At 44.3% G+C, this 24,249-nt stretch overlaps 1 protein-coding gene across 9 annotated transcripts in view; it reads left to right on the top strand.

Moving 5' to 3' along the window:
* tjp1b (tight junction protein 1b) overlaps nt 1-24,249 on the top strand; it is a 29,757-nt gene that overhangs the window by 3,547 nt on the left and 1,961 nt on the right. The window contains exons 1-27 of one of the 9 annotated variants that reach the window (XM_079163216.1): nt 7,713-7,876; nt 7,967-8,023; nt 8,606-8,730; nt 8,848-8,950; nt 9,146-9,464; nt 9,835-9,938; nt 10,584-10,752; nt 10,846-10,990; nt 13,168-13,301; nt 13,960-14,065; nt 14,648-14,798; nt 15,312-15,420; nt 15,511-15,730; nt 16,118-16,302; nt 16,383-16,478; nt 16,593-16,675; nt 16,782-16,992; nt 17,078-17,178; nt 17,261-17,611; nt 17,909-18,136; nt 19,218-20,090; nt 20,518-20,609; nt 21,052-21,267; nt 21,382-21,518; nt 21,607-22,072; nt 22,263-22,480; nt 23,030-23,134. In XM_079163216.1, the coding sequence (XP_079019342.1) occupies nt 7,976-8,023; nt 8,606-8,730; nt 8,848-8,950; nt 9,146-9,464; nt 9,835-9,938; nt 10,584-10,752; nt 10,846-10,990; nt 13,168-13,301; nt 13,960-14,065; nt 14,648-14,798; nt 15,312-15,420; nt 15,511-15,730; nt 16,118-16,302; nt 16,383-16,478; nt 16,593-16,675; nt 16,782-16,992; nt 17,078-17,178; nt 17,261-17,611; nt 17,909-18,136; nt 19,218-20,090; nt 20,518-20,609; nt 21,052-21,267; nt 21,382-21,518; nt 21,607-22,072; nt 22,263-22,480; nt 23,030-23,134 (5,095 nt within the window). In that variant the 5' untranslated portion in view covers nt 7,713-7,876; nt 7,967-7,975. Of the gene's footprint in view, nt 1-7,712; nt 8,024-8,605; nt 8,731-8,847; nt 8,951-9,145; nt 9,465-9,831; nt 9,939-10,583; nt 10,753-10,845; nt 10,991-13,167; nt 13,302-13,959; nt 14,066-14,647; nt 14,799-15,311; nt 15,421-15,510; nt 15,731-16,117; nt 16,303-16,382; nt 16,479-16,592; nt 16,676-16,781; nt 16,993-17,077; nt 17,179-17,260; nt 17,612-17,908; nt 18,137-19,217; nt 20,091-20,517; nt 20,610-21,051; nt 21,268-21,381; nt 21,519-21,606; nt 22,073-22,262; nt 22,481-23,029; nt 23,174-24,249 lie in introns of those variants that run through there. The other 8 variants (XM_079163209.1, XM_079163211.1, XM_079163213.1 and 5 more) reach the window with 8 other exon arrangements.

Genomic DNA, 24,249 nt, shown 5'->3' with positions numbered 1-24,249 from the left:
GTGTCAGCATCAATATTATGACAGATATCAAAGTAATAACCGCTCATTATCATGCTGTCGAAACAAATTACACGAGATCACTTGTTAATTACAGTGTTGACAGCCATCCTCAGTGTTTAGCACATCAAATAAGGTTTGCCTGCTGGCTTCCTCCATTTTGGAAACTGAAACCCAATCATTGGTTATAAGTATCTGACAGTTCTCGTAGGTTTCCGTGTGTTCAAACCATCACAAAGACATTTTATTCAATGTCTATTTGTCTCATGGACTGCCTTTGAGACTCATCCCGCACCGAAATTGTTGCCACTCCAGTAACTTTATGTCAAGTCTCTTCCTCAGATGTGACCCCTTTAAGAGCGGGATAGAATGTTATTCTCTAAATAAATTACTAAGAATATATTCATACAGGTGCAAGTATAGAAACAATGTCTAGTTAAGATGGGCAGTTGCGGAAACTATCTGTAGTCACTGGATTGATTCTGTTTTAATATTTGTTTTAATATTTGCTACAACTCAATATAAGTATTTAAAATCAACACACCGGACATTTGCTGAAGTATCCATAACTGAAACAGGGAATGTAACAGAACGCTGGAGTAATCGTGGTGTAAACAGAACTGGACAGAGAACTGTTCGTTCGTACGAGACAAGTTGCGTTTCTGCGTCACCATTTTTGCGCTGGGAAAATAAATATTTTATTTATTTCTAAGATTTATTCTGCAGAGTTTAATTACACCCTTGCATTCGGTCGTCACGAATGAGGTATTAAGAAGAAGACGTAGTAGCGGCTAAACTGCAGGCTTGGAAGCGTTTAGCTGCTTGGGTTCCTTAAATGCCTCTTTAAGTTGATGTAGGAATAATTAATTTGGAGGCTGGTAGGCAGAAGCTGGTGGAGAGAGCAGACTATGTGTGGAATCTGTCACCACGCTCAGGCGCTGCTCTGAGGGATGTAAATTTAACCAGCGGTGATTGGGTGTCCGTCAGGCTTGTCCAACTCAATCATTCCCTGACTGAGAAGTGGGAAGTCATGACCCACATGGCCTTTGAATGGTGTTAGATCCATGTTTGGAGTGCAAAGTGAAATGTCGCTTCATTTGTCTGATACAGAAGTATCGTAGTTTCTGCACGTGAATCACCATCAACACTGTGGATGGACTTCATGACAAATAAATACGTTGAGTAACGTTATTGCTATACGGACGTTTGGTATGTGTGTTAGTCAACTGATATGCTACACTAAGGCGACAATTAGGCAAGTACCGGTATAGCAGCCGCCCAGTGGCTCAAGGGTTTCTTCAAGTCAAGCCTCTACAAAAGTCAAAAACTGTGCGCCTCTGTCGGTAAACAACACACCTGCTCTGTGATTACTGATTCACCTATTTATATTTTCCCCGTACCACCATGTACAAAAGGGGAACACGTATTGAGATGCAGTCCTCAGTATGTATGTGGTTGGAACATACTGCAGAAGCTTGAAGAGGCCTTAGAATGAATTCACATGTCCATAGAGAACACAGACGTCTTAATGGGGTAAAATGATTAAACTACTCAAACAAATGTAAAAAGTTCCTCTTCATGCTGCTTGATTAGATGCACTCACTAAGATGTTTTCCACAGGATAGAACAATATTCTCAGTTGTTGGAACCTGCAATGCAGTGAGCTCTTTTCCTAATAACGCCGTTTCAGTTGCCGCGCTGTAAACACTGTCATAATTTCGGCTGTACAATAATGAGCATTTCCTTTGGCGATTTTTAAGTGCTGGCCGTTGAGTTAGTTTCCCCATAAAATAGTTTAACTTATTGAACTACTTTGAAAGATGGGCAAACTAAATGATTAGTAGTATGCTACGACCGTTTTAGCCGTCCCACATAGAGAAAAGTGAATAAAGAAGTCTATAATAACAAGCCACGTGTGCCTCTTTGCTTTCCTCTCATCCTGCCTGCACCTCTTAGATTTCCCTTTTTTATTGTTAAATTTGGTTTTATCTGCTTATAGTTGCTGTTGGAGGTGAGATTTAATGGTGATTTTTGTTTGTGTTGTCTTCAGCTGCAGTATAACGAACAAAGTAAAATGTCCTAATGCGTTGTTTATTTTTAACTATCAGTAATCCTTTTTTGGGACGCCGCTGATACTTGAGCATAATGTATGCATGCAATGCAGCACACCTGGGTTAGAGGGGGGGCGTAACAATGATCCACATGCAATGAGAGGACTGAAGAATTCTGCTCTGGCTCAACCCGGCACCTCAGGGGTTAAGTCCGATACAGCAGTTTACACTGCGGATGGATGTTCGCTAGTACAGAGGAGTCCCATGCTGTAGCGGAACTGCAGATCCCACACAGATTGCTGCCAAGCCAGAGGGGATTTGCTTCGATCCCATGAGCGTGTGGAGAAGAGAGAGTTGGGAGTGAGGGATGCATTTTGAAGAAAAGATGTTTGGAGAGGAGGCAAGAGGAAGCAGTAGGGTGTAGCTGTGGCGGGCGTTTCTCAATCCCCCTCACCTGTGGTCGTAGTTTCAGTTGTTCCAGAGCCAAGAGCAGGGAAAGGAAGGCGGGGGTTCGTCCCTCCTAGCACTGATTGGTGCGGTTATGCACTGAGGCTGCTGATGTGCGTCTGCAGGAATCTCCTGCTGGATTTACTGAGGAGGAGCTGGAGGCTGGCGTCGCTTCTGTTTGTGTTCTCTGTAGTGACCAGGATGAAGTGATGTAAGTACCTCCTGATCTCGAATGCATCCAGTTTCATCTGGATACTTAAGCAACACATCAAGAAGATGAGGTGGAACTTTGTTTTACTGTAGCCTTTTAGATAATGTTAGTGTGTCTTCTCATGGATGTAATGGTTGGCAGTTAAGTTTTTGTTTCAGAGCGAATAGGTTCCATCTGTTAGCCTTCTTATCACTTGTGCTTTGCTGCCTCTCCACAGCACAGTGTCTGACCATGTTGTGTGTGCACGGGGCCACTTACCTCTCAGGGGACCCCCTGGCTGGTGCTCAGGCATGGGCCCTCATCGGCATTTGAGTATGTTCTCCGAGGCAGTGGAGATTTAGCAGTTGTCAGCACTCCCCAGAACATCGTTTTCAATTTCTAAAGTGATCAATCATACGATTTCTACTTGTTTGCTGCTTCGCTGCCAGCAGCCACAGTGGAGTGTGATCCTGTTGTTGTTTTTCTGTCGTTGGCCGCAGTGCAACTCGCACACTGTCCTGAAAGTATCCTTGTTCTAGCAATTTGTCTGCTAGTCTTTTTGTGTCGGTGTCATTCGTTTGATTTAATGATCTTACGGCTCTGACGGACTAAGAACTTTGGAACCAATGAGAGACGTTTCTTTCCCTGCTGGAGACACATGCAGCTTCATTGCTGCTCTCGTCACGTGGGGAGTTGTATTTGTAGGACTGTGGAAGCTCATTTGGGTCTCAAATAAGGATCTGAAAAAAAGCGGTGTCTTATCTCAAACTGATACTAGAAATAGAATGAATACATAAGATGAATGGAAGAAGTGTATCGCACCATTATCACGTTTTATTAAAATACTGAGAAGTCATTTTGCTAAGTTGGATTTGTTTCAGCTAATCATCATAATTCAATGCTAAAAATGTCCTTTTTGTGCCGCTCTGTGTACCCTGAGTGTCCCAGCATCGACGTTGTTTGAATAGCCACATTTTCACTGCGCTGGCGCTGTAAAGGCTTTGTGAACATGATCTGCCCCTCTGTTTTCCTCAGGCCAAATCCAACAAATGGGCACCAGAGAGATAGTGAATGCATTTCCTATGCCGTAATGCATCATTTGTCCCAGTGAGTCCGTGGCATTTAATATAACAAGAGGTTATTAAACGTTCTCTGGTGTTCATGCTGCAAGTTTCCCTTAAATCACTCTGTTGCAGCATCACAACGGCAGAATTAATGAGAGCTATTTTTAGCCCCTCTTGTCCCAGAGCGGTCAAAATTGAATAAGGTTCTGCCTCACCCCTAAACCACACTACAGCACAAAATCTATTCTCTTAGTCAGATAATTGAACACCCCACCATATTGCCTCAAGTTCCCTCTTTGGAAGAAATATGATTTTGTTTTTCTGCTGAATAGAGAGTTGGGGAGCCAGCACTCTTTAATTTTAATGATTCTCCAAAGTGAATACAAAATGAAACACCATCTCAGCTTCCCTCCTCTCGGCTCGTGTTGGGCTGGCATTGTGGGGACTTGTTGGTTTTAAGGATTTTTGTCTCCAAATTAAATTATGATTCTTTCCCTTTTTGGTGCAGATCTTATACTTGACTCAAAGTGTGGATCAGTAGAATCTGGATTACTACTTGTAACATAGCAAAGCAATTGCTTCCACCATTTAGTTTCAGGTGGGTAAAGGTTGACTGTTCTCTGTTTCTGTATAGCTACAGTACATAATCTGGAAAGGGAAGAAATAGATCAGTTTAAAAAAACAATTAATAGTACAAAGCTTGACAAAGCTTCTTGAAATATGATGTAAAATGTGGGTAAAGATATTTTGAAAATCAGCTGGAAAAACTCATTTTGAGCTACATTTCATTAGTATTAAGAAGTGTTTTGTGTCATAAGTCTGCGATATTTAAAAGTAGTATTTCACTTAACAAGATATTCAAGATGCATTGTCTAAAAGCAAGTCCCTCTTCCTCACTGAGATGTGACTTTAGGTGTCTCATATTAAGTGGTATGAGATATTTTGACTGGCCGTTACATAAATATACTTATTCTCTATTTGTCTTGCGATGAAGCACCAAGATCAGCTGCTCTTCACTATTTTACCGGCCAAATAGTTTTTTTTTGTCAAATTGATTAGAAGAGAACGGTCAAAAGACGGGTTCTTTGCCAAAGTGTCTGGGAGACTCGCCAACAGTCGCCAAAATCTGATGATATCCCTTTGTGCTGCCAGGTCACACAAGTACTTTGTCTTAAATTAAAGCTGCTATGATAAGTCAATTATTTGATTAGTCGTTAGCTAATAGATTAATCATCTAAGCCATTTGAGGCAAATATACCAGGCTCTTCAACGTGAGTATTTCCTGTTTTTTCTTGGTTTCTTTGAAAGGTTTAAATAGTTTGTTCTGCCGAAGGATAAAGCCACACTAGGATTATTGAACAATTGTGTCGTTTACTATTTAGATATTGACATAGTCCATTTTGCCCACAGCTTTCCTGTCCGTTCTCCACTCAGCTGTGTGTGATCCCTCTGTGGTGTAGTCCATCTGTGTTGTAGTGCTGGCTGTAATCCCCCAAGCATGACCCAAACCAACATGGTGTGTCTCTGCTGTGGAGCGGCTGCCAGCTCTGGCTTGTGGCTTGAAGCTTCGGTTGGCACCAGTAGTTTGTGGCCATAAAGGGCGAACACAACGGTGCCGCAAAAACTCCCCAGTCACTGGACGCTGAGGCGACTTTAGTACAAACTACACAGGAGACTCAAACGTTTCATGTTTACTTGACCTTTGAGATTAGTGCCTCTGAATAGACACCAAGACGTTTGCTTGTGAGACTGAACACAGAGAACCGTGCAGTAGTTTTTGGTTTTAATGTACTGCAAAGCATTCCTACAAAGAACGGCACCTCTGAGGTAACATGTTTGCAATTAGTGAAGACTGTGTTTAGGGACGACCAAAAAAACAGTGCTAGTTTAAAATTCAAAAAAAGCTTTTGTTTCTAAATGAATTCAGCCGTGTCTTTTTTAAACCTCCCATGGTTCAGAGGAACCTTCAGACACAACACCACACTGTTCCCCCTCTGTTACCAGAGCAACACGCTCTGCAGGAGGAGAAAGCAAAATTACATCCCTTCAAAGTGATGTGTGTGTGTGTGTGTGCATGTGCATGTGTGTGCATGTTTGTGTTATGCTTCATGAATGCAGATACAGAATTTCTGAAAGTAGGAAGGTACACTGGTAACAAGTACCTCCCGTAACTTTGCAGTTTAGGGACAAACCATAAATTTAGACGAAACGTTGGAGTTCTTTGCATCAGCGTTTCCACAGTGCTGATCAAGAAGACACAAACATAAATCCTCCTCCAGAGCAAACTTTCCAGTGAGAATTCACTCCTCTGTTTGCAGCAGTCTTGTTAATATTCAGATGTCTTTTTTTCTTTTTTAATCAATGTAAAAAAAGGCCAGGGGGAGTTCCCCTCTTCAATCCTTTTGTTCCCCCTCCCCGCATGAGTCCCGCCAGAAGCTGCTCGAGGAGTTTGTGACTGGGGCCACTTGTGGCGACTTATTCAGCCGCCTGTATTGCCAGACACTCGCTAAAGTTGGCACTTGGCTGACAGGTGGTGACAGACAAGAGGACGATGTGTGGAAGGAAGCCCGGGTGGTAAAACAATAAAACGGGACGGCAGCACAGACAGTCGGCTAAATCACCTCCTCAGACTTTTCTATCGTACAAAAACAAAGGATGTTTGCCTGTGGCTCTTTATGACTTTAGCCGTACCATGAGCAGGTTGTCGTGCTGATGTGGTGCAGATTACTCTTCAGCATGAAGTTGGACTGACACTCGCTAGACGTTTCGGGTATGAAGCTGCCAACAAGGTGGCAATGATGTCCAAGCACTGAGACCGATGCTGCTTTTAATGCACGGTTCATGTCCCGTCGCTCGTCTGTCATCACACTTTAATGTGCCGCAACATGAGAGATCCCTCTTCCCAATGAGTCCTCTGCCTAGGCGAGCGTACTGTAAGTGTTCCAGGTGTCAAAAGAAATCACCAGCGAAGCGGGAGGGAGGTGTGTGATCGTCTCACCTATTAAGGTCACACTCTTAGGATCAATTTACATGACAAATGTGGGTTATTGGCATTAGGTGCTGCGCTGCGGGTTGTAATTTGCCCCCAAAGGGATGAACCTCGTAGTATTTTATATGCAGTCATTGAATAGCTAATGTGTCGTGAGATTGTGGTGAAAGTGGAATGATGTAGAAGAAGAGATAAGATAAGAAGTGAGGCGCAGAGGACAGTGCTGACCTGACAGCTGAAGGAGGTGACCTTCATCTTATCCTCTTTGGTCGTTAATGTGACGGAGGATGTGCTTTACATTTAAAGACGTACTGTTCGCGTGGCCTCGTTGTATTCAGCAGGTTGTTGTTTTTTTTTATCATCGGATTGTGTGATTGTATTAAATGCCTGGTAAACATGGGCCCTCAAACTGTGATACCAGGAGAGTATGTTGCTTGTGTGTGTGGTCTGTTTGTGCAGTGTGTGAGTGCACTGCAGATAAAAACCAAGCACAGTGCTATCTGCCTCACTGTAAATAGGTAACAGTGAAGCAAAACTCAATAACCTGCTGGGTGCAGCCCTGGATGTGTATAGTGGCTGTGACAGTTTGGCTCCTTATTAGATCTCACATGTGAAGAGCCCACTGAGACTGTCCTCTTCTACTAGAACCTCTTAAGTTAGTAGAGGGGATGAAGTGGAAATTGACTTCAGTCAAATGTTATTATTGTCTGATGGCTTTAGACTGTTTTTACTTGATGTTTTCGGTGTGCACGTTCGTTCTCTACATTTGACGGTGCAGGCTTTTACGATTGTTCATTTCCTCCTTTTTATTTTCCAGTGCAGGACTTATGCACATCATAATTTAAAGTTATTAAGTATACTGCAGAAGCACTGGGTGTACATCTGTGCCTGGAAGCTGAAGTGTACACATTAAGAAGGCAATTAGCTCGATTGTGCTGATAACATCCACATTATTCACTCAGAAAAGATGAAGGAGCATCCTGCTGACTTAGATAAAGGTTAAAGTCACAGTTCCGGCTGCAGTGTAAATCCATTTCAGGAGCAAACTGTGCTGAACATGGACATGTTTACAATTCATCAATTTGAAAGATTATTTTTGCATAGCCTGTGACTATTAACAGTTGAGCTTCTTGAACCGGTGAGTTTTTGCCATACTTGCTTATCTGTGGGTGTCCCCTCTGTGATAAGACGATCAGGCCAACAACAGTACTGTATTTCTGTCTTCCAGAGTGCAGCAATGGAGGAGACTGTCATCTGGGAACAGCACACGGTAACACTACACAGGGTAGGAATCTGTTCTCCTCCCTCTGATGCTCTTTACTTGTGCCTGTGTTGAAACGCGTCCTGGTCCACATATCTCTCTCCCCTTCCTGCTTCTGCTATCTTTGCTTCCATCCCCCATCCCTGCATTTTCTCTTCCCTCCTATTTCCAGGATTACATCATGTAGGAAGTGTGCTTACTGTGTACACAGTTGCAGGTGGAACAAACAAAACATCACAGTCATCACAGTGCTTTTCTTTTGCATAATTCCCTCCTACATGTTTGGCTTGGGAGCCTGAATAACAGACACTAGAAAGTGCATGTTGTGCATGCTTTTGCATTCAAACTACACTGCAGATTCTAACTTGCTACAGCTATGAGTTTATGTGCTTGCTGGCAGTGAAAAACACTGATGATGTGTATGTTTTGTAATAATGTAGATTTGGTTTACTGTCTAATAAAATGGTTCAATGGCATATGCACATATATGCACTTCTTAGTCAGTCAGCTCTGTCTATCTGTATCCAGACTTTTACATTATGTCCAGTATTCTGATCTACACAGAAAGCTATGCTCACATCCTAATCTATGTTTCTCTGTATGCAGGCACCAGGGTTTGGCTTCGGGATTGCCATATCAGGAGGTCGGGATAACCCTCATTTTCAGAGTGGCGAGACCTCCATTGTCATTTCGGATGTGCTGAAAGGAGGCCCGGCAGAAGGCCTACTGCAGTAAGATTTTGTTCTATTATTGGCAGCCCGGTCAAATTGCAAGTTATTAGTATTAAATTACCCTTCCGGCTACAGAGAGACTCCAGCATGTCTCACGTCTTTGTGTCCGCTCTCTAGGGAAAATGACAGAGTCGTTATGGTCAATGCTGTCTCCATGGACAATGTGGAGCACGCATATGCAGTCCAGCAGCTTCGTAAAAGTGGGAAAATTGCCAAAATTGTGAGTCAACAGCCCATTGTGAATTCCTTTCCAAAACTTTGGGTAAAACTTATGTCAGTCACGACAAAATGTTGGTACATTTTTATCAAATTGTATGTCATTTAGACATTTCTTATATCTTTCGCAACGGACTCGTAGGAGAAATGAACATGATCGAGAGAGTAACTGATCTCATATCGTATTTCCTTTTCTCAGACAATCAGGCGGAAGAGAAAGGTGCACGTCCCCATGGGCCGTCTTGGGGAGAGGGAAACTATGTCGGAGCATGACGAAGAGGAGGACGACAGTTACGATGAAGAGATATACGAGACGCGGAGCGGACGCAGCGGCGCTTACAGCGGTGTGGGCGGGGCCATGGGCAGGCGCAGTGGGCGGAGCAGCGGGCGACGGGACAGGGAGCGTGAACGCAGCGGCTCGCGGGAGAGGAGTCTCTCCCCGCGCTCAGACCGCCGCTCGCACAATCTGCCCCCGCGACCCGCAAAAGTCACACTTGTCAAATCTCGCAAAAATGAAGGTGAGGCTCACAAAGTCGGGGATGAAAAAAGACGGAAGGGCACTAAGAAGGCTTTCTGAGGTAATCCAGGAAATCACCTGCCATTTTATTTATCCAACTATTAGCCACTGACTGATTCTCTTCTTTAAGGAGAGAATAAGACCTCCAAATCAGCATTGGTCAACTGCCAGAGCAAACAAAACTTGCCAGCCGCAGCAAAATCCAAGTTTACTCAAGTAAATCTAAGTAAAAGAGCAATTAATCTTCTTTAATCGGTACTGTTAATCCCAGTGGGAGCAGCGGCTTGACAGCAAAGTGTGGTCAGTGCGGTGTGGCCACGTGAGCTCTGTGCTAACATGGTCTTTGTTGCTGTCGTTCACTTTGTAAGCAGAATATGGCCTGCGCCTGGCCAGCCACATCTTTGTCAAGGACATTTCCCCCGAGAGCCTGGCAGCCAGAGACGGCAACATCCAGGAAGGAGATGTTGTTCTGAAGGTGAGGCATACGACTTCGTGAAGCCTGGTGAACATTTAATATGTATACATAATGAAATATTAAGCTTCAACGAGACAATTGGAAATTACATTATATTGTGATTTATTTTTCCCCTTTTTGTGCTGATGGAGAGAAGAGTACTCACTGCTGTACTAATCTATTTTTTTTCTGTCCATCTAAAGTTGCATAACGGCACTTACAGCTTTATCTGCTTGATGTTACTCAATACGTTTGACAGTTTGAAATAAATGAAAGTATAAAATAGCTCTTTGTGCATGACGGGTGCTTTTTGAACTGTAGCTGTTCTGAATCAATCGTTTCTCACATTTTACTCTCTTTGAATGCTAGCACTTAAGGAAGGAAAGGTTCAGCAAATGATTAAAGGAAAGAATTGTCAAAAGGATGTAGTTGATACTGCACAGCCCAAGCTTAAGCTTACAAATTCATTTGACCCTGACAAACATCAGTTTTGCACTTAATTTGCATGTGATCTCGTGCCTTTAGGACTATGCATTTGTAGCCTAAACTTAGCTTTTCATATGACAATTTTATTGCAATAAAAATGTGATTTTCTTTTTTTTTTAAATTTAACTTCTGTTCTTTGTCATGTCATGGCTAATAGCTTCTCTCTCTGATTTTCTATAGATCAATGGCACAGTGACAGAAAACCTCTCCTTGATAGACGCCAAGAAGCTGATAGAAAGGTCAAAGGGCAAGCTAAAAATGGTCGTGCAGAGGGACGACAGGGCGACCCTGCTGAACATCCCTGACCTCGATGACAGCATTGCTTCAGCCAACGCCTCCGACAGAGACGGTGAGAGCGGTGTTAAGTGTTGGATTCGGCTGAAAAGAGTCTGTGTGTGTGTTTCAGACCGCCGTGGTTGAACAGTGGCTTTTGTTTGATCAGACATTTCAGATATCCATTCTCTGGCATCCGACCATTCCAATCGATCGCATGACAGACATCGTAGCAGCCGCTCCCGCTCTCCAGACAGAAGATCTGAACCCTCAGACCACTCCAGAAACTCGCCCCCACAAATCAGCAATGGCAGGTAAAGATCATCACAACTTAATATTTTAAATTCATCAATTCATCAATCAACAGAAATATAATTGCAATCTATTTTGATAATCGAGTAATAGTTTTGAGTATTTTTTCCGCTTTTTGTTGTCTAATTGGATTTTTTTTAGGTTTAGTAATACAAGTAATTTGATGACGTCACCCGAGGATTTTAGAAAACTGTTAATATAATGAATTAAGAAAATAATAAGCATATTAATCAATAGTCAAAACAATAATTAGTTTTAGCCCTTTATTAATATTTTAAAAGTTCTGATTTGGTCGTAATGAACTTCTATCTGTTCATGTTTATTGAAACAGACTTGTTTGGGTTTTTGGGGGGTTTTTTTGGCTGTGAAGGACTTTCGATTTTATGTTTGAGTTAATACCAGCCATCAACCCATTCAGCACTTCTGTGACTGTAACCTTGTTTGAAAGTACCTCATTAATTCTTCATTTCAACTCAATAGAGCACCGGAGTTGTTCCCCTTTCACGCTGCTTATTGACCCGAGGAAAATAAAAGTCAACTGTTAAGCAGCAAAAGAGACAATCTTGGTCAATTAGGGTCAAAACTCTGCTCTACTTTGTGTAAAAGTTCAGTGCTCAACCTATATTACTGTGTGTCTGGAATTTAACGTCCTCTGCCATTTGGAACAGAGCATTTTTGATACATCAGTTACGGAAATGCTAATTTATTTAATATGGGAACTTAAAAAGTCTTTAAGAGACACAGAAAATCGTCACTAGCAAAAAGCAACGATGCTTATATGTACAGTCTCACGTAACACGATTTCTCTGCCCTTTTTATTCCCTTAATACGACTCAACAGCTGGAGAATACCGTAAGTTTATCACCTTTATGCAGTATGAGTAGTTACCAATAGTAGTGCTAGTAAATCCTGAATAGATCTAATGTAGATGAATAGACGACCCTAAACTCTCACGAAGCGCTGATTCTCCTGGAACAAATTCATTCTTTCTTTATTTCAAAGATGACTCTTAACAGCAAATTATTACGCAAAGGAAGAACGCTGTCGTGATGTTATATAACATCAATTATTCAGCGAGTCTTATTTTGACTTGAGATGATTGAGTCACATGATCCTCCTGTCTCTTCAATGTTTTTGTGGGCAAACCGCAAGTTTGGCACGAGGACAATATGGCTCCAACAATGGAGGAACAAAATGCTGTCGCCCACCATCAGTGTCAACTGTCTCCCCTTTAGCTGCTGAGCTTCTCTGTGATCTTTCTTTATATCGGTGGATGTCTGGTTTAATAGATTGTGTTTTGTGTGCAATATTCTCTATGTATGTGTAAAACCAACAATGTGTTGCATTGGTTTATTTATGACCCATCTAGGCTACTGGAGCACAAGTCATTTACGTATTTAGCAGGAAGGAGATGCTGGGACAGGATGTTACTGTTTATCTGAACCTGGATCTGTGACCTGTGACCCTTTTCTCTCAGTTCAGAAAATTGGCAGTTTAAAAGGAGGGCCTCCTCCTGGATGGATTAAAAAAGAGCTTTGTTCCTCTCCAGCCAGTTCAAACAGGGTCCTGCGTGCTACTCGGTCACTCAGCCTGTGAATGCAGCAGTATTGTGCCAGTAGAGTTGTGCCAATGAGCAGCCATGTGACCAGGAGTTTGGAGACGGAACCATAAAGCCTCCTTTGCATTTGAAACACATCGAGAATGTCAGCAGCGAAACGCAGGGTATTCATTTCATCATTTACTGACTCGTAATTGACCAGGGTCACTGTGTATCAGTTAAGACGGCCTAACTCTTTTAAAACTGGCATTGAAGTCAAACCATTGCTGGTCTACAGCCAGTGTCACACTGTGAAATTCACCTGGAGGAAAGAATCCACTCTGACACCTTAGATAAGCTGCTCTAAAAATAGAGCGTAAAAAAGACAAAGTAGTGACCTTCAAGACTACCATGCAGCCTCAGACTCCGAGCCGTTCTTTTCACCTGTTCTTCCTTTTCTCAGCCAGTGCGTGCCCGCTGGAGAAAAGTTTGTGTTGAGTCGAATACGGCCTTGGTATTGTTGCTTGTACTCTAGATGTAGCCTTAAAGCTCTCCTGTTACCTCCAAGCTCTACATCTCCAGAATGCACTATTTATAATCTCACGCATTCCTTCGCTAAAGACAAAGTATTTTTGTCTGCAGTCACAGAAGTCGTGATGACGAACGGATCTCAAAGCCGTCTTCAACTCCAGTGAAGCTACCGGAGGAGGTTCCTCTGCCCAAACCGAAGGAGTCGGCTATTCCTAGAGAGGAGAAACAGCTCCCACCACTCCCAGGTCAGTTACGACACAATCGGCCATTAAACCTGAATATAGTGTGTACATGTCAGACAAGCGATTTGTAAATCAGAAGTTAACGGATAGACATGTAAGTACACCCATCATTTGTCTCTTGTACCTGTCAGCAAATATGAGGTGTCCCCGTCCATCATAAGCAGTCATTTAATTGTTTTATTAAACGATTTCATGACGGTAAAATGAAATCGTCTTCGAACCAGTCATTTTTTGCCCTTTTTTAAGAGCATAACTACCGGGAAAAAAAGTTAGATCCAGACGCCTGCTGAGCCTGGCTGAGTTAGCCTGAAGCCAAATGAAAATAGACCGTATGAGTTGATCGAGTCTGACGTTCCTCCCCAGCCTGCAGCGCTCTGCTGCCTTTCTGTTTGACCTCCCTGCTCAGGACACTATGTGCCTTGAGTGAGTGTGTGTGTGTGTGTGTGCGCGTGCGCGTGTGTGTGCAAGCGTCTGTGATGACACTTTGACACTGTGTGGTTTTGAACAGTTGTGTTTTTTAATTACTGTAATTGTGTGTTATTTTAACACATGTATCTGCGGTATTGTGAAGTTGTGAATGTGTTTGAGGGAGTATTTCTTTGTTTTTAAACCTGTTCAGCGTCTGTCTGCATTAATAACCTGAGGATGTGTTTTGGTTCAGAGCCCAAGCCGGTGTATGCTCAGCCTGGTCAGCCAGATGTAGACCTGCCAGTCAGTCCCTCTGATGCCCCTGTGCCAAGTGCTGCCCATGACGATAGCATCCTACGGTAATAATAAGAGTGAACAAATTCACACCATCAAATATGAATGTCTTATTCAAATCTACAAAACAAAAAGTGACCTTTTGTGAGCGCCTCACTCCATTAATCTCAGTTCTCTTTTATAAAAAGAGAAGGCAAGAGTGAGGACCTTTTTTAATTGCAGTATATAACAACAGCACATCTTGGAGTAGCAATTGACAGTTTTGAAAATGTTATCTGTACGAAGCATTTTGGCTGCGACAAGGCAACGATTTTAATGCTGTTAAGAAATGTGTCTTTCTGAACACACTGGTTTGTTCTGTGGGAGACCGTTTACTCTGATTATTTTTCTCTTTGAGCAAAATTATTGAAATATATTCAAATGTTCTCCATCACTGTGCCTTTCTCTTCCTACAGAACAATTGTACGTCTTTGCTTTTATACGCTCGGTAAAGACAAAACGGTCTCAGCAAAAAGAGAAAACCTGGCTTACATCCAAGAGTCACTCAACTATTCATAAATTGAAGTTTTCTCTGGAAAGACAGAAATGCCATCAAATGGTGTCATGTCAAAGAAAATCATCCTAACAATCGTCTTCCCCATCCTCAGGCCAAGCATGAAGCTGGTGAAGTTCAGGAAAGGGGAGAGTGTGGGGCTGCGGCTGGCCGGGGGGAATGACGTGGGCATCTTTGTAGCCGGAGTGCTGGAGGATAGCCCAGCTTCCAACGAGGGCCTGGAGGAGGGCGACCAAATTCTCAGGGTGAGACGCTTTACTTTTTACCACAGCAAGTGTGTAACCTGACCGCTACAACCAAGTGGTTCTTTTTCAACTTAAGAGGTGTTGGAAAAAATTGCAAAAAAGTTCCATGTCCAGAACTTAGAGCTGTTATTCTATGTCACAAAGGATTGTGTTTTTTCTTCTCCTTGTTTTAACAATGGGTACCTGATGGTGTCTGTAAACAGACATGATTTATGGGGTATGCGTCCACAAGCTTTTTCCTCTTGATATTCATGGTTTTACACATTAGCTGCTCCAAAATTCTTGTACCTCCATGCTGGTCTCTTAGCAATGGCCCAGAGGGAGCACACACAAAAAGAAAAGCTGTGTTTCCTCTCGCTGTGTTTGTCCCATTTCCTCAAAGCCATATATCTCCCTGTTAGTACCTCCTAACAATGGAGCTTACTTCTTAACTCAAACTTTAAAGTACTCGACAACAGTGACGTCACTTTGTGGTAAGCGTGAAGCAGTAATCTCTGTGTTCCCAAATTGCAGGTAAATAATGTCGATTTTGCGAACATAATCCGAGAGGAGGCGGTGCTGTTCCTCCTAGACCTTCCTAAGGGTGAAGAGGTCACCATTCTGGCCCAGAAGAAGAAAGATGGTAAGTGAAGTGAGTAAGGAGATGAAATGAGAGATTAAGTTCTGTTGATCACATTAGCCCAATGTGTCTGACTCGCTGTCTCCTGCTCAGTGTATCGGCGGATTGTGGAGTCGGATGTCGGCGACTCCTTCTACATCCGGACGCACTTTGAGTATGAGAAGGAATCTCCGTATGGGTTGAGCTTCAACAAGGGCGAGGTGTTCCGTGTGGTGGACACCCTCTACAACGGGAAGCTGGGCTCCTGGCTGGCCATTCGCATCGGCAAGAATCACCAAGAGGTGGAGAGGGGCATCATCCCCAACAAAAACAGGTGACCTGAGAGACATATTATGGGTTTAATGAGAAACTTTATTTATAGAGCCCCACAAGAGCTGTAAATAGGAGATGCTGAAATATAGAGGGTACATAAAAAAACAGCCCATTATAATAAAAAGGATAAAGTATATAAGAATACCATTATAAGCCAAATTTAGCTGCGGGTTAAAAAGGTTCATGTGTCTGCTCAAAGAGTGACATGCTTTGATAAATGTTTGCAACAACAGTTCCCTTATTAATATCACATTTGTTATGATTGTCATTGCCATGTAGCGTCCTTAGGCGTTGGCAGTGTTTAGGTTAGCGGTGCCAAATTTCTGACACATCCATTAGCTTGTGTTACATTAAGAACCGTCTCTGTCTTTCTGTCATTCGTTAACAGAGCAGAGCAGCTGTCCAGCGTGCAATACACTCTCCCCAAGACGGCGGGTGGCGACAGGGCTGACTTCTGGAGGTTTCGTGGTCTTCGGAGCTCAAAGAGGAACCTGAGGAAGAGCAGAGAGGATCTCTCTTCTCAGCCTGTCCAGACAAAGTTCCCGGCTTATGAAAGAGTTGTACTGAGAGAGGGTGAGGACTCTTGACAATGTCTGCTAGCCTACAGCCTATGTTTCTTGAGTCTTTGTATATTTATTTATATTTCTGTGCAGCTGGTTTCCTGAGACCTGTGGTTATATTTGGGCCGATCGCTGATACCGCTCGAGAAAAACTCTCCAGAGAAGAGCCAGATCTTTTTGAGCTTGCAAGTATGTTTGTCTACATTTTACTGCACACATATTGTAGAAAACATCAACTGACAGTAAACTTATTAGTGTTCAAGATTTATTTCTCCTCATAAATCCCTCTAATCTCTTTTCCAGAGAGTGAACCGAGAGATGCAGGAACAGACCAGCGTAGTTCAGGAATCATTCGTCTTCACACCATCAAGCAGATCATTGACAGAGTGAGTAGGCCTCCTTGTATCGTATAAACAGCATTGTAGGTTCTTAGAGTATTTCCTAACAGATTTATTTTTCCTCCCTCCTCTTTCCTGCCCTTATCTCATGAAGGACAAACATGCTGTCCTGGACATCACCCCGAACGCTGTGGACAGGCTGAACTATGCTCAGTGGTACCCGATTGTAGTCTTCCTAAATCCTGATACCAAGCAGGGTGTGAAGAACATGAGGACCAGACTGTGTCCAGAGTCCAGGAAGAGCGCCAGGAAGCTCTATGAGAGAGCCATCAAACTGAGGAAGAATAATCACCACCTGTTCACTAGTGAGTGTGCAGAGTGTATAGTGTCTCTTCTCACATGTTTTATTCTTCTTGAAGTCATAGTGATCAAAACAATACTGTCTTTTAGCCACCATCAACATGAACAATATGAATGATGGCTGGTACGGAGCTCTGAAAGAAACAATCCAGCAGCAGCAGAACCAGTTGGTGTGGGTGTCAGAGGGCAAGGTGAGAGACTGTTGTGTCATTCCTCGTCCCTCCACAATATTTTGGGGTTTCCTGTCCGTCTCACTGTCATTTCCCTGCTCAGGCGGACGGCACTACAGAGGATGACTTGGACATCCACGACGACCGCCTGTCCTACCTGTCTGCGCCGGGAAGTGAATACTCCATGTATAGCACGGACAGCCGCCACACCTCTGACTACGAGGACACGGACACGGAGGGCGGAGCGTACACAGACCAGGAGCTGGACGAGACGCTGAACGACGAAGTGGGTCTGCCCACGGAGCCCGCCATCACCCGCTCATCCGAGCCTGTGCGAGAAGACCCGCCTGTAATTCAGGACACCCCTGGTTATCCTGGATACCAGCACCCTGTGCAGCCCGACCCAGCCAGTCGCATAGACCCTGCTGGGTTCAAGATGGCCGCTCCGCAACAGGTAAAATTCACATCTAGCTTTGCAGGCTGCACCCGTCAGAGATGGGTGATGGCTAAAAGTACTGGCGAGCTGAGGAATAGCTCCTTTGTGTTCTGACCGTTGTTAAGATTTAATGCCCATTGCTAAGTAATAAACCTGTTTTAGAAGCTACTGGTATGTTATCTATTCTAACCACATTCTCTGGCTGGTGTAAAACTCATTCAGTGTAAGGAAGAAGCTCGTGGTGTTGGGGGTGAGCTGTACTTTGTGTGCCCTTGGCAGGCTGTGTTATAAATGTCTCTTAACAATACTTCACAGCAAGATGAGGCTGCTCTGCCCATGCCCTCGTTGCCTCCGCCGGCGGTAGCGCCCCCTGCTGTTGAGCAGCCTGTACAGCTTGAGGGTGTGCACCTAGAGGAGCCGCCTGCTGCAGCCGCAGCTCTTCAGGCGGACTCACTTAGCAGCCCCAGCCCTGCCCCTGAGCTTATTCAGCCCCCACCACCACATGAACCCCACCCGTCTGGACCGCCTGGTCCAGAACCAAAGGTACCCGCTGTTTCTCCAGCCACTCGGACCGGGCCTGGGCCACAGCCTGCTGTTTTAACTGCCTGTCTTCTCGCACATGCTTTCCACTCGCTCTCTGCATGACACGCCCACACTGTGTGACTCACTGAGCCCACTGTGTGCCTCTGGCTCCCAGAGAAAATGTGCGACGGACTAGTCCACATGCACCACAGTGGGCTGGGAGACCAGGAGGACTGGTGCATTTGAGTCTTTGACCAGGGGGAAGACATCCACAACCAGCCCTAACTGTTGCCTCTTACTTCCTTTGCATGGCTCCTAATGTTTTTTGGGTTCCTTTCAGCTTTAACTCTCTCCTGTAGATGAACGATAGTAGCACTTACAGTGGCATCATAGTGGTAGATGTGTCGTCTGTTGTAGTGCCAGTAGTTTGACGTTGCATTAGATGCAAACTGAATGTTGGTTGCATGATGAAAGCTAACCTGCAGACAGTACTCTTGGTAATGATTTCCATCAAGCAATATTCCATATCTAAAAACAAACTTACGTCAGCACACACTGTGTTGTGTCTTCCGTTGAGTAGTTTTTTACGAAGTAGATGACAACAAATCAACCTTCTTCAATAAGAAGTACTGTAACTAGATTTGCTGTCTACAGGCTACACATCATTTGTTTGAAATGAGGCCTTTCAGAAATGTGCAAATTGCTTGTTAGTTCACTATTTATAAAATGTGTTAATGTGTAAAACCTCGTGTCCATATGGATTATAATCATTCTTGAGAGGCATCTTGTCAAACAGGCATTCAGAACTGTTGAATAATGGACAAAGGTTTGCTTGTGTAATTGCACTTTGAATTGATTTTTGTTTAATTAAACAGTAGAGGGATTTTTTTCCGAATGATTTGGTTCATTTTATTCATGTTAAATTCCTCAAGGTTTCAGTTTATATTCCAGTATTGAATGTAATCTTTTTAATTATTCTCAATCTGGTGTTGGGAAAGCATTTTTCCCCGGCTGCTTTCTGTCCTCCAACACGGTGATTGGTTAAAAGCTGAAAATGACGACGATGTAATGGATGAATTCATTCAGTGTTGTTTCTTCACAGATGTACAAGAAAGATCTGTACAATATGGAGGACCCTGTGCGAATCAACCATGGCCTGAAGCAGTCTTTGAGCTACTGTCACCAGCCGTTCCAGGACAAACAGCCATACCGCGATTACGACCACCCGCCTTACGGATACGATGGAGGCGGCTTCACCGATCCAAAGCCTCACAACACTGACTCTCACCTGCACTACGACAACCGTGTGCCTCATTACAACGAACAGTGGCCCCCCTACGACCAGCAGACCTCGTCCTCCCAGCCCGCAGGGTACCAGCCGGGCCACCAGCCGGGCCACCAGCCGGGCCACCAGCAACCCATGGGCTACGGCCCCCGGTCGCCCTACGACGACGGACCAGGCAGGGACTACAGCCCCACCCAGCCGAGGTACGATGAGGCCCCTCCAGTGGGCTACGACGGCAGACGACGGCACAGTAAACCTGGGCCCATTCGTTACGATGAGCCCCCGCCCCCAGCTGGCTATGACGCCCGCTCCCCTTATGAGGCAGAACCTCACGGCTTCCCCATTAATTCACCTCGATCGCCGGAGCCCCCAAAGCAGTATTACAGTGACTCTGGTCTGAGGCCCACCTACATTCCTGGGCCTGCAAACCGTGGCTTTAAGCAAGGGATGCTTGACCCTATGATGAACTCTGAACCCACAATTCCCCCTCCTAAACCAGAGACCCTGCCCTCTCCCGGCGAGCCAGCGGTCACTCCGGGCTCCAAACCCCTCCCTCCTCCGCCACGGGAAGACCTGGACGAGGACCCGGCCATGAAGCCACAGTCGGTGCTCAACAGAGTGAAGATGTTTGAGAACAAACGCTCTGTTTCTATGGACAGGGCTAAAGAAGGAGGAGAATCAGCTCTCAGGGTGAGTTCCTCACCTCGTAACTCTACATTTTAACCCCTAAAAGAACTTCACCACAGTTATGAACATTGATAAGAAAGAAAGATTATGTAGTTGGAGAACTAATTGGAAAATTGCAGCCAGGTCACACACAACTAGGATCATATTGTTACTCTAGATTTTTTTGTTAGCTATTAAAGGGGTTTAAGAATTGGTACTTTGATAGATTGTTAGTATTTTAAAGCAGCACAAAATAACCAAAAATGCCCCACTGTGGCCAAATGATCTTTTCCCAAACTGCAGTCCAAAAACTGCAGAATAGACGGGCTTCAAACTGCAAGCTGTGAGCTGTCAGGCACAGATATCCATGTGCGTGCAATCCGTTCATGTGAACAAAAATCTGGATCAGATGCAGGAAGCACTAAAGAGACACCTTCGCTTTGCTTTTCAGCCTGCAGATGTTCCTAAACCTGTGATTGCACCTGGCCCAGTCCTCAAAGCCAATTCCCTCAGCAACCTGGAGCAGGAGAAATCCACCTATAGGTATGTAGTCCTCACAGAACCCCAGGCTGCAAAGTAGGTGGGTGAAGGACAACTATGAGATCCTTGCAAAGGCATCTTGGAAATATATTATAGTTGTTTGAGCTCCACCTAGTGGACACAGGTCACCGTGTAGCAAGCCAGACTCTGGAGTGGTGTACAAAGACACACAAGGCATCAAAAGAGTGTCTTTCTACCAAGACGACCAGTTCTGCATGTTCACAGGGTCATTAGGAATGTCGTTGCTCCCTGCTGTGAGAAGGTCGGCTCCAGACTCATTGCTGTCCGGAGCTCTTCACCCCGTCTGGGAAGTCCTGATTGTTCACAGTCAGGATGTCTTCCATCAAAACGTTGTCCAGCGGGCTTTAGGCCGATCCTACCGTCTTTCCCTGCAGTTTAAATCTCTGCAGCTGTTTTACTCGTTTCTTTTTTGCTTCCTCTGCAGGGCCCCTGAGCCACAGAAGCCCCATCCTAAACCCCTGGATGATGTAATGCGTTCTAACCACTATGACCCAGATGAGGATGAGGAGTACTACAGGAAGCAGTTGTCCTACTTTGATCGCCGCAGCTTCGACAGCAAGGCCATGGGCCAACCCAGTCCTGGCATCAACCGCTTCCACGATCTGCCCAAACCAGCTCAGCTGTCCTACCCATACAACAGGTAAAACTGCACCTCATGCCAGCACTGTTGGCTGATGTACAAAACGCCTTTTTAACTCCACCTGCTGCTGAATCATAATTATTTTGTTAACCGTTTTTGTTTTGTGTACTGCAGGGTTGAGTCTGTAGAGAAGGTGAGTCCAGTGGAGAAAAGATATGAACCCTTGCCCCAGATCAGCCCATCATCACAGTATGGGCCCCCAGCATCCGCCATCCCACCCAACGCACTGCTCAAGCTCAGCCCCAATGACGGTAAGCTCTCTCTTCTAAAGTGAGAGGATATAATAATGTGACAAAGACTGTGTTTTAAGTGATTGTATTTTCCTTCAACCATTTCCAGCGAACTCCATACCCGAGCCATTGAGTTCACCCAATCCCAAACCCGAGCTGCCGGCTCTCAGGCCGGCCAGCAGAGACGAACCCACTCCTGGCGGCTACCTGCCCCCGAGGGGCCTCCCCGACAAATCCCCAGTCAATGGCACTGAAACGGCAAAGACGCTGGGCGCTCCCGCTCCAACGAGCTATAACCGCTACGTCCCCAAGCCGTACACCAGCTCAGCCCGGCCCTTTGAGCGCAAGTTCGAGAGCCCCAAGTTCAACCACAACCTGCTGCCCAACGACACACAGGTGAAGACGGACCTCCTCAGCAAGCCCAGTGTGGTGAACAACAGCAGTGGGAAGCCGACGCTGTCACCACAGCCCCTGGACCATGACAGTGGTCTGGACACCTTCACACGCACTATGGACAACAGGCCCAAATACCAGCACAATAACATCAACGCCATTCCCAAGGCCATCCCTGTAAGGTGAGCAACTCGTACGTTTTCACATTGAACAGCAGCAGGAAGTTCTCCGAGGGTAATTACGGAGCTGCTGAAAGACATAGAGAGACATGTTTTGTTCACAGGGGGTTTGTTCTTGTGTCCTCTGCTGTGCAACTTTCTCTACCGACACGGTTTTGACTGATGATGCTGACTTTTGCGCTCCGTCCCTCAGCCCCAGCACGCTGGATGATGACGACGAGGATGAAGGACACACGGTGGTGGCCACCGCCCGGGGGATCTTCAACTGTAACGGAGGGGTCCTGAGCTCCATCGAGACGGGCGTCAGCATCATCATCCCTCAGGGTGCCATCCCCGAGAACGTGGAGCAGGAGATTTACTTCAAGGTGTGCCGGGACAACAGCATCCTGCCCCCCCTCGACAAGGAGAAAGGTCAGTCCTTCCTTTATGTCTGAATAATGTCAAGGAACAAACTTTACTACACTCAGAGGAAAACAACACTTATACAATAACCGCAGTAAACACGGGAGTTTGAGACTTTTTAGTTTTACTTTCAGCAGTACCTTTTATTGGATAATTGTAGATTTGATTCCTACCTTATCTAAGACTTTATACATTTATGACTGACGACAAAAGCAAAAACCTCTACATGTTATGAGAAGAAGTATAAACATAAAAGAAGATAAAACAAAATAAATAGCTGATGTACAGGCAAAACGGTGGTTACACAGTTAGAAATGAGCTCTGACATAAAATAACATCCCAGCAGTGATATTTAGAGGATTTCTTTAGACTAACATTAAGCACCGAGGGGGTGTGGTCATTTAATTAATCTGGCAAGTCAGTTAACAGTTAATTATCATTCACCGTGAAGGCCTAACTCCATTTTGCCTCTTGATTAGGTAATAAATAATCCAGTGTGCTGATTAATTCCTGCAGGTTTAATTTGTGGAATTTAAATCTTGTTGTGTGTCCGTGCAGGAGAAACGCTGCTAAGTCCGCTGGTGATGTGTGGCCCGCATGGACTCAAGTTCCTGAAGCCGGTGGAGCTGCGCTTACCTCACTGTGCGTCTATGACCCCTGATGGTTGGTCTTTTGCTCTAAAATCCTCCGACTCCTCGTCGGGTACGCTGTCCTCTGTCCTTTTGGGGTCTTTGGGCTGGCTTTTGTGTTTAGAGAAGAGAGTTTTTGGTGTCTTGACTCATTGAAATCATGTCCTCTGTTTTCCATATTCCCCTCATTTCTTCTTCATGCTTATGCTGTTTGGAGATTTGATGTGTTGGCTTAATATGAACTGAGGTGCCTTGACTATTCAAATCTAAGGCTTCCAGACAGTTATAACAAGAAAAAATCACTTCAGCGCCACTAGAGCGGAAACATTTAGTCAATTTATTAGAGTTGTCACAGAAACCAGTTTTATAATTAAGACCTTTTTTGAGCAAAATTGCCAAATGTTACATAAGTTCCAGCTACTCAATGGTTGTTTTTGTCTTATCAGACAGTAAACTGAATGTCTGTGGAGTTTAAGTTGCATTTTTTTATAGTAAGAGTACAAAACACGTCAACAACATCTTTTTTCTATTCCACACATTCCTCTTCCTTCTCAAAACCTGGTGCCTACATTTCCCACAATGCAACACAAGTCACCTTAAGCAATTAGTAGCTTAATTAGCATCGGGCCACCAGCCGAATAAACTGTTGTCATTTACTAATATGTAGATGTTTGCATCTGACCACCTTCATACAGCTGTATGAAGTAACTGAGGTAACACTAATTACATTTGAATGATCCATTAAACATTAACTAATCACATAAACTCATGGTGGGCCGCAGGAATTAATTTCCTGCTTTAATGTACGCATTAAATCATCATCAGTCGTACGTGTTCTCATTGAGACTTGTGTTATTTATGATCTATCAGAATAATCCCTTTTTGTTTTGAGCATCTGTTGTGTTTTTGTTAGGGATGCACCGATATGATACCGGATATCGGGCCCATACTCACTCAAACAGCTGCATCGGGTATCAGTGACAATGAGACAGATCTATTCAATCCTACATGTAAATGTTACATTATATACTGGAGTTGTAATTCCTGTCAAATTTGAAGATTGTTAAGCAAGTTGCTGGTGCGCTATTTCTTATTTTAGTGATAAATAACAGTTCAGTCAATTGATATCTAAGGATTTATTTGTTACAT

Source organism: Pholis gunnellus (assembly GCF_910591455.1).
Source record: "Pholis gunnellus genome assembly, chromosome: 7".
NCBI classification, from domain to species: Eukaryota; Metazoa; Chordata; class Actinopteri; order Perciformes; family Pholidae; genus Pholis; species Pholis gunnellus.
The sequence above is the reverse complement of the archived record's forward strand: the minus strand, read 5'-3'. Positions and strand labels throughout refer to the sequence as shown.